The sequence below is a fragment of the Thunnus maccoyii genome, chromosome 18 (assembly GCF_910596095.1).
Source record: "Thunnus maccoyii chromosome 18, fThuMac1.1, whole genome shotgun sequence".
In the NCBI taxonomy this organism is placed as follows: Eukaryota; Metazoa; Chordata; class Actinopteri; order Scombriformes; family Scombridae; genus Thunnus; species Thunnus maccoyii.
The window spans coordinates 27,362,973-27,379,707 of NC_056550.1; the positions used below are offsets into that span (position 1 = coordinate 27,362,973).

The 16,735-nt window shown below is 38.1% G+C and overlaps 1 protein-coding gene and 1 long non-coding RNA gene across 2 annotated transcripts in view; one reads left to right on the plus strand and one right to left on the minus strand.

The window, feature by feature from the left end:
• Positions 1-8,769, plus strand: part of LOC121884451 (xylosyltransferase 1-like) — a 49,388-nt gene extending 40,619 nt beyond the window's left edge. The window contains exons 9-11 of the mRNA XM_042393282.1: positions 421-616; positions 2,039-2,375; positions 6,054-8,769. Of these exons, the coding sequence (XP_042249216.1) occupies positions 421-616; positions 2,039-2,375; positions 6,054-6,376 (856 nt within the window). The 3' untranslated portion in view covers positions 6,377-8,769. The remainder of the gene's footprint in view (positions 1-420; positions 617-2,038; positions 2,376-6,053) is intronic.
• On the minus strand, positions 2,261-16,447 carry LOC121884560. Its single transcript, XR_006092360.1, has 4 exons — positions 16,289-16,447; positions 3,302-3,358; positions 2,595-2,756; positions 2,261-2,341 (listed from the first exon to the last, which is right to left on the minus strand). It is a non-coding gene; the product is annotated as an uncharacterized LOC121884560 (long non-coding RNA).
• Positions 16,448-16,735: the final 288 nt, after the last annotated feature.

The window sequence follows — 16,735 nt, forward strand, 5'->3', positions numbered from 1 at the left end:
GTCACGTTAGTTTGATTAGAAACGGCTCCAAAGACTAATAACAGCATCACGTTTTCAGTCTCTGGAGAGTAGTTCTGTGTAAAAAACATCATGATTAAGCAAAATACAAAGAAAATAAAAGACATTAAGAAACACAAAATGAACAGATTTCAATCAGCAGACAATAATCATGTAAAAACAAATAATTACAATTATGAAAGATGAGAAAAAGAATAGATCAAGAATTAGATATGACATTTTCTTTTGAAAGGTGAAGATTATCGACAGATGTTGCTAAAAGATGATGAGAGAGAAAATGGCACAAACAAAGAAATAATTAATAACTGTACTTGAGTAAATGTGCTGAAATACTTTGCTGCATTGAGAGAAAAAAAAAAAAAAGTCAAAATGTGAGAAATAAGATCATTGTGTGTGTTTCAGGTACGTGGCCATGAGCCACCCGGTGTCGGTCCACCTCTACTTCCTGTCCGACCAGTTCCAAGGATACCTGGTGCGTCACATGGCCACCAACAGAGCTTCCACCCAGCTGGAGAGCCTGGAGACCTGGGTGACACCCAGAGACCACTTCACCCTGGCCAGCCCCCCCTTCCCCAACAACCGCCTGCAGCACGTCCAGGTCAGACACACACACACACACACACACACACACACACACACACACACACTTAACTGACCAACATGGCCTTTTGAAATCAGTTACTTGTCACTAGTTGATATTATCCGAGCATATTTAAATGTCATGTGCATTATATTTAGTTTTTTGTGACTTGATTATTTTTTCATCAGTTTTACACCGTTAACGCAGAACCTCACAAGCATTTATTACACAAAATGTAACCCCTAAATTCCACCGGGCGCGTGTGCACCGCGTTCCGGCTCCGACGCGGCTACCGGAGCTGATCGCGGCCATCTAGTCAATGTTTCTGATTCCACCGGGTGCGTCGCGGCGCATTTCAGAAGCGTCCCAGAAGCGGCTCTCCGCTCCGCTGCGCTAAAAATAGGCGCCTCGTCTATTTTTTTTTCAAGCAGCACAGAGCAGATGGAGCTGGGCAGGAAGTCAGACACAGAAACAGCATTGAGCATCCGGTCAATTTTCAAAATAAAACACACCGTGCAGACTCCTGGTCGTATTTCAACAATAAACGCAATTAAAACAGACGAATAAAGAAACCATTTAACTACGTAGAAGCACAAAGATCAAGGAAAATGACCAAATCAATGAAAGCTGAGCAAGTTAACAAAATTGGACAGTTTAGTTGCCCTGCTACTGCAGTAATTACGGTAGCCTTAAGGCACTCTGTAAGCTTTGACTAGGCTGCTGTAATTACTGTAGTAGGAGTGCAACTGACTTTAAACGGCGGAAGGCTTCCCCGCGGTGAAGACGCTCTGCTTCTGACACGCTCCCGGTGGAGTAGGGCGCTGTGCAGAGGATGGAGCAAAACCACGTCGGAGCCGGAACGCGGCGCACGCGCGCTCGGTGGGATCCCAGGGTTAATGTATGAACATGAGTTTTTAGGAGAGATTGAAAGGAATTCACACAGCAGCAGGATGAGTTTCAACAGGAAGTCTGTTCAGAGTTTGAGAGCCTTTAGTTTTAAGTTGTTGGATCTGAGGTTGAGTGTGTTTACGTCTGGATGCTGCTTTGAAAACAATAAGTAAAACCTAGAAATCAATTCTAAAATCAGCTGGAAGCCAATATACATATTTAAGTAAATATTTCCAGACACCCCTGCAGCTTGAGACTAGAGCTGCAACGATTAGTCGATCAGTAGAGAACCTATTTTGATAAATCAAGAAATCTTTAAGTCATTTTTCAGACAGAACTGCTAATCCTCTCATTGTTTAATATTTTTGGGTTTGAACTGTTGGTTGAACAAATCATTGTGGGCATTTCTTTGTGTTTGCTGATGTTTTATAGACCAAACGATTAATTGAAACAATAATCAGCAGATTAATCGATGATAAAAAATCATTCTGAGTTGCAACCCAATTTGAGACCAGTAGAGAGATGCAGTCTGAGTCTCTTCCTGTTCTCCAGGTGGGGATGGACTGGGATCCTAAGGAGCGTCTCTTCAGGAACTGGGGTGGTTTGCTGGGACCGGAGGACGAGCCGGTGGCCGTGCAGCGCTGGAGCCGAGGCCAGAGCAACCTGACGGCCACCGTGGTGTGGATCGACCCCACCAACGTCATCGCGGCGACCTACGACATCCTGGTGGATGCCTCCGCCGAGGTCACCCACTACCGGCCACCTCTCACCTCGCCGCTGAGGCCCGGCGTGTGGACGCTGAGGGTGCTGCACCACTGGACCCCGCTGGGCCAGACCAGCTTCATCGTGGCTCCGCTGGAGTTCCACCGACAACAGCCGATACAGCAAGGTGAGCGAACCGAACACGAGAAACCAGATTACCAGCAGACGTCATCAATTCATCAAGTCAGTTATTATTTTATTTTATTTGTAAAGCCCAATATCACAAATTATCCTCAGGGGGCTTCACAATCTGTACAGCAATATAACATCCTCTGTCCTTAAACCCTCGATTCAAAGAAGGAAAAACTCCCTGAAAAACCCTCTAATGGAAAAAAATGGAATAAACCTCGTGAAGAGCAACAGAGGATCCCTCTCCTAGGACGACAGATGTGTTATAATAGAAATATAATATATATGAAGAATGTGATCAATAGGACACCGAGCAACCTTCAGGTGCCGCCAAAACAAAATATGAGCTCAGCCACATGACCTCTGTCACCATGGAGACCTGGGAGGAGGACAGACCACACACACACACACGCACACACACACACACACACACACACACTAGTGGAAACTCACGTCATCATCACGATACATGTAATTATATCACTGTTGAGCAGTTTTTCTGGAAATTCATATGAGGAGGTGGTGAAACTTTAACCTCCTTAGTTAACATTTATAAGAAGTATATGAACGTTATGAAATAAACAGCAGATATAAGTTATAAACAGATAATGAATGACAATATCGTAAAACAAAATATGTCTTCATAGTAGAGGTAATAATTGCTGACAAATACAGTACATTAATAAACACTTATATATGCTTATATCTACATTATAACGTATTTAACGTCGCAGGTTGATTAAGTTGCATCTTTAACAGTAATCGATATTTTTCACCATTTTCTGACAAAGTGATTAATCGATAATGAAGATAATTGTTAAATACTTGCAGCCCTTTTTATAAACCATTTTTTAAATTTTATATACTGCTTATAAATGCTAAATTTGAAGAGTTTATAGTAAAGAGGAAACAAAAAATTCTTACCACAATGTCCCTTCTTCTGGAGCTTTCAGCCACATTTCATGACGAGCCGGATCAGCTCTACCGGTAAAGACAGACTGAAAAGTTCAGACTAACAAAGGATCGAGCGGCTTCACCTGTAAACTCCTGCTGACATATCGCAGTTATTTTGCGGATGTATCTTATTGCATCTTAAAGTCTGCTAAACATAGGCACAAAGTTGGAGTATCAACCTTCAAACTCTGCACTGCAAACACCTGTTGAAATGATATTCAAAAGCTTCAGAGGGGTGACTGTAGTTCATATGTCAATAGCACATCTAATACTTGAATTACACACACACACATACACACATACATATACTCACAGAGCAGAGGCCCTGCTGTCACAGCTGTCAACACCATGGATCCATATATTTATAGTGTCAGTATCCAGTCACTCTCACTCAGCAGCACACAGGGTCACCTCTTTTCGAATTAGCCTCCCCTGGGTTAGCGTTTGATTTGTTTGACCTTCCCAGTCCTCCGTGTGTGTATGTGTGTTTGTCATAAGCTACTTTTGGTGACAAATTTCAAACACAAAGACCAGTTAATTGAGGACGGCTTGTCCAATTTGGGACAAATGCAGTGTCCCAAATCGGTAAAATGCTGATTTTTGGGTCAGTGGTTAAGGTTAGGTTTAGAGTAAGTCTCCAGGAAATGAATGTAGGTCTGAGTGTGTGTGTGTGTACACACAAGGGATAACTGTAAAGTAAAGCCCAGTGCAGGAATAGACAGTGAGGTTTTTATGGGCTGGTGCTGTAATGTGAAGGTGGTATCTGATGTCATTCATGCCTGATCTATGTGTGTGTTTCTCTGTGTGTGTGTGTGTGTGTGTTTGTGTATCTTTGTGAGACCAATCCGAGTTTTTAACCTTGGCAGTGAGGACATTTTGTCTGCTCTTCACACTGGGACAAACCTTCCAACGACTGTTTGAGGGTTTTAGTTTTAAAGTTAAGGTTAGATTGGGTTTATGTTCAGTTTAGGGTTAGGGGTTGGGTTTAGGATTAGGGGTCAGGGTTAGGGGTTGGGTTTAGGATTAGGGGTCAGGGTTAGGGGTTGGGGTAAGGGGTAGGGGTAAGGGTTAGGGGTCAGGGTTAGGAGTTGGGTTTAGGGTTAGGGGTAAGGGTTAGGGGTTAGGGTAAGGGTTATGGGTCGGGTTTAGGGTAAGGGTTAGGGGTTGGGTTAGGGTTTAGGGTTAGGGGGTAAGGGTTAGGGTAAGGGTTAGGAGTTGGGTTTAGGGTAAGGGTTAGGTGTAGGGGGGAAGGTTAGGGGTTAGGGGGTAAGGGTTAGGGTAAGGGTTAGGAGTTGGGTTTAGGGTAAGGGTTAGGGGTTGGGGTAGGGGTTAGGGTTAGGGGGTAAGGGTTAAGGGTTAGGGTTAGGGATTAGGGTTAGGGGTTGGGGTAGGGGTTAGGGGGTAAGGGTTAGGGGTCAGGGTTGGGGTTGGAGTAAGGGTTAGGGGTTAGGGTAAGGGTTGGGATTAGGGTAAGAGTTAGGGGTTGGGGTAAGGGTTAGGGGTTAGGGTAAGGGTTGAGATTAGGGTAAGGGTTAGGGGTTGGGGTAAGGGTTGGGTTAGTGGGTAAGGGTTGGGGTAAGGGTTAGGGGGTTAGGGTAAGGGTTGGGATTAGGGTAAGGGTTAGGGGGTAAGGGTTAGGGGTCAGGGTTAGGGGGTAAGGTTTGGGATTAAGGTAAGGGTTAGGATTAGGGTAAGGGTTAAGGGGTAAGGTTTGGGATTAGGTTAAGGGGTAAGGTTTGGGATTAGGGTAAGGGTTAGGGGTTGGGGTAAGGGTTGGGATTAGGGTAGGGGTTAGGGTAAGGGTTAGGGGTTGGGGTAAGGGTTAACATTGGGGTTATATTATTCTTATTGTCATCAAATCTCATGTTTGGATCCAAACCAACAATGAACTGATCTACTAACTAGTATTGTGTGTGTGAATCAAAGCCTGATTTATCTTATTCCTCCGTTGTTGTTCCAGAAACTATTAAAAACACATCAGTGAGTCACACCGCTGCACTGGGTGACATGTTCCTTCATCATAAAGAGTTTGGTCACGTTAGTTTGTTTAGAAACGGCTCCAAAGACTAATAACAGCATCATGTTTTCAGTCTCTGGAGAGTAGTTCTGTGTAAGGTAGATGCTACTGAGCATGTGCAGGAACCCTTTACTATTTACAGCTTCACTAGCTTGTTGTGCTTCATATCACAACCTCTAGACTTTATACTGACGTTTTTTGAGAAGTTTACAACATAGTAGGGATTATTTTAATTATCGATTAATCTGCTAAATATTTATTGACTTGAAATGGAGTCATCATTTTATCTATAAAGTTAATGTCTGGGTTTTGGGGCTGCTGGTCGGACCAAACAAAAGACATTTAGTTTATTATCATAGAAGACAAAGAAAACATAAAATCCTCACATTTGGGATTTTTGCTTAGAAAAAAAAACAAACATTAATATTCTGTTCATTGATTAATTGAGTGATTGTTGCAGCTCTAGTTTATAAACTGTGCATAAATGCCAGTCAGAGGAACTTAAAGTAAAGTGTTACCAAGCAACACTCTGGGTTTTTCACCAGATATATGAGGCAAAATGACCTGATTTTCTTTTTCCAACGTTCTCGGTTCTGGTTCTGTTTTTTGTTGAATGGCTGAAGAGCTTTAAGTGTGAAAAGAGCTTTTAAAACTGATCTTAAATTCTCCTTCTTTCCTCCCTTCATCTCCCTGCTCGTTATCCAGAAGCGTCTCTGCGGCTGCACGGCGGCCCGGCCAGGAACTCCTACATGGAGCAGAGTTTCCACGGTCTCAACCCGGTGCTGCAGCTGCCGGTGAGCTTGGGCGCCGTGGAGGAGGCCGAGGCCAACGCCAGCCTGACTGGGGCGCCGCTGCGTCGCTGGCTGGACCGTCTGCTGGAGGGCCACTGGTCCGCCGCGGACGTGTGCTCGACGGGCCCCAGCGCCTGTCCGGTCATGCAGCGATGCCGCCTCACCGCCTGGAGCTCCGCCAGCCCCGATCCCAAGTCTGAACTGACCCCGCCCAGAGAGAACGGACGGATCAGGTAGCAGACGGACGGACTGAGGGAGGAGAGGAACACATGAAGGAAGGCGTGGGGCTCATGTCCTGTTTAGTGTCTGATATTTATTTATTTAAAAGTTTGTGAACGATGATGGCGAGGTGGGAGAGAAAGGAAACGATGGGACGAACTTTGGAGGCAGCGACGGGAAGAAGAGACTCAGATGTTGAGGGGAAGAAAAAAAAAATCCTCCTTCAGTCTTCATTCAGTCTGCTGCTCTCACTGTTACGTGGGACTACAAAGCTGTATGTCAGAAGAACTTTATACCTCTTGTTGTACGAGTGTTTCCCTGGATCAGGACGTGTGTGAGTGTGTGTGAGTGTGAGTTTTACATGTTCAGATGCTGAAAACAAACGCGGTTGCTCATTTTTAGGCCTGTTATTTTGACAAAGCTTTGATCAGGGGTTAGTTGGGGTTCAGTTTCATGAGATAAATAGTTTTTTTATTCTGCTTGTATTTTATTTACAGAAAAACTTTTCAAAACAAGATCAGAGTTTAATCCACGGCTATGCGGTTTTCTCAGTCATAGTTCTCAAAACTCACAGAAACATCCTGGAAAATAATTAGTTGCCTAGAAAACTTTTTTTTTTTTAAAAAAAGGTGCAACAAAATGACATCGAGGTTGCACAAATGTTCATCCTCTAATATGTATTTTGTCAGGTGTCCTCAGTGTTTTCTGGCTCGTCTACTTGTGAACCCTCCTCGTTGCTGGTTGTGACCATTTCAACCATAAAAACGACATCTTTCTTCATTTAAATTGAATCATTTTCAGATGTCTGAAGAGATGTACGATTAATTTTCAGTTCACCAGATAAAAAGAAAAGATTTGATGAGAGGAAAGACGTCCTGTTCCGTTCATCATCACATGACCTCCAGGTCAGGAACCATTTCCTTAGTGAAGTCACCTGACACAAATTGGCAAAAACTTTTAAAATTTATAATTGATGTTTTGTGTAGCTCACAATCTGTTTTCAATGTTATTATGTATAATTGTTCACCAGAAAAAAATCCCAAACAAGTATTTGTTGAAGAGCAGAAACTATTATCTTATTTCCTTAAGACAACATTCTGTGTAACGACCTTTGTTTTGGTTTTTTTTTGCTCTGACGCCTCATCGGCTGAGAGTCAATTATCCAGAAATAATTCAAGGTTTGATATTTTGAGATAATATCCAGAAAGGTTGAGTCAAGAGTAACTGGTATATTTGAGATAATGCTGTAATTAAATCTCGGGGTTAACAAGCCTCGTTAGTTTCTTTGAGATAAGATTCCTCAGCTGTGATTCAGAGATAACGGGTCTAAAAAAAAAAAAAAAAAAAAAAAGCTATTAGCAACCACAGACCTTCTCATGCGGAGCCGCGCTGGTGTCGGGGAGGAAAAAATTCACATAAATCATTCCTGTAAAATGACTAATTTCTGAGCTCAATATACTTATTTAATTCCTTCTAATTTGGTTATTTGTTTGTTTGAATTAGAAAGTTAACTTTACCCTCAACAGAAGCTTTAGCGGCATGAACTTGTAAAAAAAAAAAGGAATTAAAAAAACTTGTAGATTTGACTTTTTGAAAAGGTTTATAAGCTGTAATTAACTTTATTAATGTTTCTATTTCCAAACCATTTACTTACAACATGTTTACAACTATTAACACTGACTATTAACAAGCTGCTTCATCAATAACTAATATTTCTATTAAGTCAACATGTCTGCAGTCATTAATTAAAAGGGTTATTGGTTTCTTAACTGGTAACCCAGAAGATGTTCTTATCAATGAGTTTATAACTGATCTATAAAACTGGACTCATCTATTTATTAACAATTAATATATCCATTAATTACAGTTTATAATCTTTGTTTTATTAGAACGTGGTCCCAAAATATGAATACATGAAGGTAAAAATACAAGTCCTGCATTCAAAATTTTACTCAAATTACCTTTTAAAGTACTTAAAGTACTTCTTTTACAGAATGGATCCTTTATGTATCAGTACATGTATTATATTATTGGATTATTATTATTATTATTATTATTGATGGAAGCAGCAAGTTAATGAAGCTCGTTGAGGCGGAGCTGACTTTAGTTTAATCTACATCTATTCTGATAATCGATTAATCGTTTTAGTCATAAAGACCAACATTTGCATCATTAATTGAATATTTTGGACAAAACAAAACATTTGAAGACGTCACCTTCAACTGTCGGAACATTTCACTTATCTGACATTTTTATGAACTAAACGATGAATCGATAATGAGAATAATTGTGAGCTGCAGCCCTGAAAGAGCAGCATGTTTTACCAGCTGCTCCTCTTGTTTTGTATGTAAAATGTGAATCTGCAAAGCTGTCAGATAAATGTAGTGAAGTGCAATATTTTCTTCTGAATATAATATTTACAGTACTTGAGTAAATGCTCTCGGTTACTTTCCACCACTCGAACTAATTAATTAATTAAGAAACGTTTCCTCCTCAACACCCCAACGGCTCTGTTCCCGTGTGTGTGTGTTTCTTTCTCGTTTTCTTTCTGTGCCATGTCTGAATCCTTCAGACCGCCTGAGACTTGAAGTGTGAGACGACGTCCGTTATGCTGGAACTCAGAAGACATTCACTTCCTTTTTTCCTTTTTAATTCATTATTCTTTTATCTTTTTTTTTTTTAATTTTAAATCTGCTCTTTGCTGTAGGAACTGATGTGACTGCATCAGACTGTACAACTGCTGCGTGAGTTATTTATTCAGAAGTTTATTTAAAACAAATTAGTTTTTTTTTTTTTTTAGTCAGTGACTAATATTTTAAAAATGCTGATATTTGGTGCAGTGGGTTAGATTTGTGTTTTTGGATAAAAAAACGTCTGCCTTTGTTACTAAAGGCCTTCAGATGGTAAATGTTTGTATCGGTGGGTTTTTGGGTTAAAACGGCCTCCTCTCCTCTCTGCTCTTTGACTTTTCTACTTTTATTTCAGCTGCAGGTTTATTACGACTAAACATCGACAGCACAGGAAGGTTTATTTAAGTTTTTCTTTCCCTGTTTGGTTTGTTTTTCTTTTTTCCAGTCAGACATTTCTGAGGCTAATACAGTTATTATTTATTATCCATTAGTTATATTCTAGATGTCTAAAATATAATAGCAAAATACCCATCAGCATATTTATATAATACTATATATGTCTGAGTCTACTCAAAACCTCAATTGATGTTTAATTTATGATGATATGAAGCAGAGAAAAACAGAAAATATTCATATTTTTTAAGCTTTCAACAGCAAATTTATGGTTTATTACTTAAATTGATTGTAAAAAAAAAATAATAATAATCTGTGAATCTACTAATTGGTGAGTCATTCAAGCTTTAAATTTGAGACATTACTGCAACATAACATTCATTAAGTATTTCTGTAATGAAAAACATTTGTGTGTTTATTGCTGCATTAATTTATATGGAAGTTACGGAGAGCCAAATGTTTCACATTTCAATATGAAGGCATCATAGGGGAAAAAAACTTAATACAGACAATATAAATGCAACATAAATATATTCAATTTCACAATTTAATGGTTATATTTCATTTTGTCTGAACTTAATGATTTTATTCATAATGTCCTGTTTATTTGAGTCTCTATAGAGAATAACCAGAACTAGCTGATGGGTAAGAAATTACTTTGATTAAACTTTTCTTAATTTTTATATTTAAATATCATCATAATACATATATGTGTTAAGTTGATAATGTTTATGAAGTTCTGTTTTCATATTAATCACTCAGTTTGGATGTAATAGTAGTGGAGGAGAGGCCACCCAAAAACATTTAGATGCACCTTTTAGATTTCCATGCTGCTCAGTGACGGAAACATTAAACATTGTGCCAAAACAGCAAATATTCACTGAACCTGGGCTGCACCAGCGAGGATGAAGGTATTAAAGTTGCCCTGTGTAGATGTTAATGTGAGAGCAACAAACAGTTTGCAATAATGCAAACAGAGAAAAAAACAAGTAAACAAAAACAGCTACAAGTATTTGCTGCATTACTTTAAAATTGTTTAAAATTGAATTTAGGTTCAGATGTGTTTGGGAACAGATTGGGTTCTGAAATTTAAATGTCTTACAAAAAAAAAAAAGGTGCAATATACGACATTCAGCCCCTCTAGATGTCGCACTATAGCACCATCATCTCAGACCAAAACAAATGAGCTCGTCGTTTACTCAATAAAGTTTGGAAAAAAAGAAACAGACAGCTCAAACTAGGCAGAGCCGATCAACTACGGATCAATATTCTGTTACTGCGTTGCCTGTTTCTCCCCTCAAATGCTTTCAGAAACATATTTTAGTGAACCGATCAGCTGTAATATGAGAAAGTTTGTTACGCGGCGGCCATGTTGGAAACGGACACGGGGGAGGCCAGGGAGGGACAACACACACACAGTGAGTGCGACTTCATTCTCTGCTCAGGACGCCGTTAATCCTCTATGTCTTTACACGGCTGATAGTTGACGTCTAGTGGGGCTGAATGTTGTATGTTGCACCTTTAACTTAACATAATTACTATGAATATCATTTTACAGTAATTACATGCTACACATTTATCTCAACCAAAACTGAATATGTCAAACATAATCACAGATTAAATTTATTAATTGTAATTTAAAATGTAAATGCAGCAACATAATCTCCTAATCCTTAGTGGTGCAATCCATTGTTCATTACTATAAAAAAAAATATTATTGAATTATTTAGAAATAAACATTTCCTGTGTGTTTGTGTTGTTGCCGTATGACAATATTATTGGGACCAAAACTGGAGGCCAGTGAGGTTTTCTGACCATGAGGGTGAATAAACTGTTATTCTGTGACAGTCAGCACTTAATGTAAAAGACACGAACGGTACGTCATATTTATTCTAAAATGATTGTGACTATTATATATATATAATTTATTGTTATTTGAAATGATGGACGCACGTTGCAGATGTTACCAGATGTTTGGGTCGAAGGGTGAATACAGTCTGTAACGCACAGGACCAAAAACACGCTTAAAGATTAGTGACTTACTGCCACTAAATTAATGGATTAAAGTGAACGCATGAGGTGAGGTCAGATTATGTTTGATTTCAACATTAGAATGAAAGCATCAGAAACCAAAAAAGATCCTCACTAATGGATTCTCTAAAGGGATTATTTAAGATACAGAATACTTTCGTGACAGGTGTTTGTCCCCCTTTACAGTAGCATCAGAACAAAATGACTGTTATGTGTTTATTATTAACTTTACGGCCAAATAAAGTCTATATTTATTCAAGTATTCAACTGTAAAACACGAGAAGCTGTTATTTTGATGAGCTGTGAGGGTTTATTGGTCGATAAGAGGATGCAGTTTTCTTGTTTTTGTGTCGCGTTATAAAAACTTTTTTTTTTTGTTTCTGGTGCTTTCGTTTTAATGCTGAAATACAACGGTTAAAATTTCCCTGACCAGGTGAAATAAAACTATTATTTAAATTTTAAAACACTAAAAACATGTTTTAGTTTCAAATGAAGCCAACAGTAATTTGATTTAAAGTTTGAATCCTTAAATTTCACCAAATTTTTCAAAATTTTTTGACAGTCGTCATGACATTTAAACATCTGATCTATTTTTAGCAGTTATGGCAGTCTATGGCTTCCATATTTACATGATAAAACAATAAATTCAGCTTTTATTTATTTATTTTCTGTTCCTCCTCGAGGTTAATGCCATAGATTTGAAAAGTCAGAGCCGTCTTATGTCCGATATGTATTTTTCATATGACGAGTGAGTCGATGTAAATCAGTATTTTGTTAAATTCATAATAGATGTATAGTTTTTAAGTTAAAGGTGTAGAAGCTCTCTGGACGCGTGCTGTGATGGTTTTTAAGAGGATTTTTTTTAAAAAAAGATTGTTTGAAAGTGTTTTAGATGTTGATAAAGATTCTGGAGGATAATCTCAGCTGACAGGTTTGATCTTTCCAGACTTCTTGTTTTTGCCTCACTTTATTTGCTGTTTTATTCCTTTTCTATCAACCTGTTTTTGTTTTATCCCAGTGCCATTTCTTTGTCTTATCGACTGTTTTCTGTTATTTGCTTCTCTCTCTCTCTCTCTCTCTCTCTCTCTCTCTCTCTCTCTCTCTGGGGGTAGTGCTGTGCCTTAGTTGTACTCCTGTTTTAGGAAACCCTCTCTGAAAGCATCAAAAACTGTCTCAAATGTCCAAAAACAAAAAAAAAAAAAAAAAGAAAGAAAAATGTTGTGAATGCCTTATAAATGACCTTAGTGGTTTTGAAGTACATTTCTGAAAATAAAAAAGAATCTCCCTTTATGTTGTGGATTAATATACATGTGGATGTATCAGTGTTTCACAAACTGAGGTCTGGGGAACTTTAACAGTCCTTAAAAAGGGGACATATTCTGCTTTTTGTGGTTTTCTGTCCTTTATATCCTGTTATGATGTCGGATGTTAAACATGATCAAAGGTCCAAAACGTATTTTAAAAAAAATGTTGCCTTTAAGTCAAAAGTCAGGGCTTCAACCTGCTCTGTTTGCAAAGTTACCTCTACTTCCTCCTCACACCGACGTCAGATTGTTCACACATGCCCACAAACAGTCGTCCGTTCTGTAGCCTTGGTTGCTAAGGTGGTTGCTAAGGTGTTTCCATGTGGTTTTTCCACTTTGTCCACTCTCATATTTCGGACCAAATTTCAGCTCCAACATGTACGGATGTATTTGAGAAGTTGACATTTGGAGTAAAGAAGGAGAACAAGAAGTGAAATGCTGCTACTACGGAGCCGGAGGAAGCTTCCTGAAGCTGACCAATCAGAGCAGAGTGGGCTCATCAGGAGGCGGGGCCTTAAAGAGACAGGAGCTAAAACGGCCTGTTTCAGACAGAGGCTGAACTGAGGGGCTGCATAAAGGACCAGTAGAAGATAAATAAGGAGGTTTTAACTGGAAATCATGCAAAGATATTCCAGTAGAGCCCCAGAATATAAATATAGAGCTGGAAATGTACAGAACAAGCAAGCACGCTCCCATTCTTTAGACATTAAAGCAGCTTTAATCAATATTTTTATAATATATGAGCTGACAGTGTTTAATGTGTTGGACATGGCTCGTAGTTATAACCTACAGAGAATTAATACAATAAATATAAGTAAACACCTCTAAAATATAGTTAAATTTAATTTAATTTAAAAAACACCCAGTAATTTCCTGAATCAGCTGGACACTGTAACTTTTAACAAACAAACAGGAGGAAAAGCAATTTTGGGGACTATTTTCAGTGGCAGATTAATCCTAATTTGGTGTTAGTATTTGTGAAATGGTGTGACTCACTGATGTGTTTTTGGACATCAATGAGACCTCATCAGACTTGTCCTTTAATAGCTTTAATACACTTCAGAGTTTTCTTGGAGCAGCATCTAGTGGCTGTTAGAGGAACTGCAGCTTATTTAAAGTGCTGTTCTGGATTTTATCTATAAATTCAGGCCTTTAGTATAAATGATTTTTTTTTTTTACTTAAAAATGTTCCTGAGTGAACAGTCACACAAGCTTCATATGTGCAGTGAAGAGCAGCCACAGCCAGAGGTGATGGATCAATCATCAATACAGCTGATCGAAGGCAGGCAGCAGGACGGACAGAGTTAATTATCACGCAGCATGTGACACGGACCATAACTCAGATACAGAAGCTTTTGGTGTAATATTTTAATCACAAGTGTCAGAATTGTGTCTGTTTTTTTTATCTATTATTGTAGCTTTGGTGGCGCTAGGCTAACAGTTTCCACCTGTTCCCAGTCTTTATGCTAAGCTACGCTACACACATCCTGGATTTACTGCGTCTCTGCACTGTGCAGGAGGTAAAACTGATATTTATTTTTAGCTGATTCTGGAAGTTTTACATAAGAATTTTTTTAAAAAGTCAGATCTCTCCTTTAATTCAGTCAAGTATTTAAATTATAAGTATTTAAACTGCATTTTTTGACCATCGCGAGTCACTAAAATTATTGAAATGCAGGACAGCAACTAGAATAATGAACAGTGATCTCAGTAGAATCAGGTTAAAAGGTTTCCAGTAGATATTCAGTGTAGTGCAGGTGGGTTTTATTTATATTGACATCAGAAGTGCATTTAAATGTTGATCAGACACCAAATTAATTTATGACTCTTTGATTATGTTTTCTGTCATTTTTTAGTAACATTTAGACTCAATATCTCTGCACGCTGCAAGGAATAAAGCTCTGGTGGGGAAATACATAAATAAATTGTTTATTTTTCTATTTTCATCAGCCTAAAATCAGTCCAAACTTGAAAATATGAGGTTTACAAATACTGGAGTCATCATATTTTAAATAAAAGAAGAAAACCTCCAGAACAGACACCAGACAGGACCTCCCTGATTTTACATTTATTCTCTTGCATTATGTTTAAATATACGCTCATAATGAGAAAGTCGAATCCTGTTTACAGCAAAGATCTTAAACAAATGTCCCCGAACATAGAAACCTTCCATGTGTTTCTATCTGTGTTTACAGAGGACAGAAAAAAAAGGTTCTTTCCAGCTCTTAAACAGTGTTTTAACTGATGGCTGACGGCATTTTTCAAATTATTTCTTCAAAAACACTAAATGTAATTTATTTGTTTATTTATCTTTTTTGTTTTAATTATGCTCACTTTTTCCTCTATTAGCTTGCGACTGTATGAATCTGACTTGAAATATAAATATATAAAGGATATTTATTTATAACAATGAAGGCAGAGTCAGAGCTCTGCTGCCCCCTTCTGTTCATTATTACAGTTACATCGGTCTAATGATCGATCACTTGTAATGTGCATATTGTTGCTGCACATTGTGATAATTAATTAATGTTAAGATATTAAATGTTTTAATTGGGGGTCGCCTACGTCATATTAAATTCTATGTTTTGCCTCATTTAGTTCTTTGGTTAAGTCAGGGATGTTAATTTCCTCTGAGGGGATCAGAGGAAATTTTGCTTTTTTAAAAGAAAGTGAAGCAAATCTCAGTTTACAGTGAAAATTATATCTTATATCTATGTTAAATCAGGTTTTCTTACAAAATTACAAACAAACTGTAGACTTTTAATCTTTTTTTTTTTTGATCTGTAACTTTACAATTCACATATAACGGCACTTTTGCTGCTCTTAATTTCCAACACAGATTAAATTCATAATTTTATGAGGCTATTAAGATGTTTAATGTTACATATTCACCCAAAGTATAATATTAAAGGACGTGTTTGTGTCTTAAAACAACAGTCAGTGAAACATGTTCTTCTTGCTGTAATCATTCCTCCTGTTCATACTGACCATTAGAAGATCCCTTCATAATGAGCTTACAATGGAAGTGATGGAGGACAAAATCCACAGTCCTCCTTCTGTGCAAAAAATGTATTTCAAAGTTTATCTGAAGCTAATATGAAGCTTCAGCGTCCAAATGAGTCAAATCAAGTAGATATCTTTCAACGTTACAGTCTTTTTAGTGCCAAAGTCCCTCTTTTTGTTACTATACTTCCACCTGCAGCTCAACAGGGAAACACTGTCCGAGGAAACACAAAGAGGGAATTTGATGCTAAAAAGACTGTAAATGTGTCAGATATCCACTTGATATGACTAACTCAGACTGATGAAGCTGAATATAAGCTTCACAGAGACTTTTAAATGACAAAACTGTGGGTTGTTGTCCTCCATCACTTACACTGAAAGCACATTTGAAGGATCTTTTAATATCCAGTATGAACAGGAGGAATGATTACAGTGAGGAAAACCTCTTTCACTGTTACTATGGACACCTGACTGCTGGTTTAAGACACACTGGAACAATGTGAACTTGTCCTTTAATCTGCAGGTTAACTGTAAACTACCCTCACAATTCATTTGTAAATTAAACTCACCTGTTGTTTCACCTGCAGACGTTGGTTCATCCTCTGAAAATAAATGTTCCTTTTCTTCCTCACTTGGAATAAATTAATTTTATAAACCGTGGTGAAAAAGTCAAGAGTTTCCTCCTACAACACATGAACCTTTCTCACAGCAGAAAAAGCTCAGGTGTAACTGACGTCATCATCATCATCATCAGTCTTTATTAGTGACACCTGTGTGACAACATGCATCCAACATGTCTGCTGACATAAAGATGATTCAACTCTGACTGGTTATTTAGATAAAAGACATGTCAATTATTTACAAAAGGCAACACCAAAGGAAAAGGACTCAGTGTTTGAATCATAAAAATAAAGAATTAGTTAAAAATTTTCCGATTTTTATCTTCTTGTAGCTAAAATATTTTAATTTTCAGTGTTATAAGAGACTTTTGGAATCAGTTGATACTCATGAAAGAA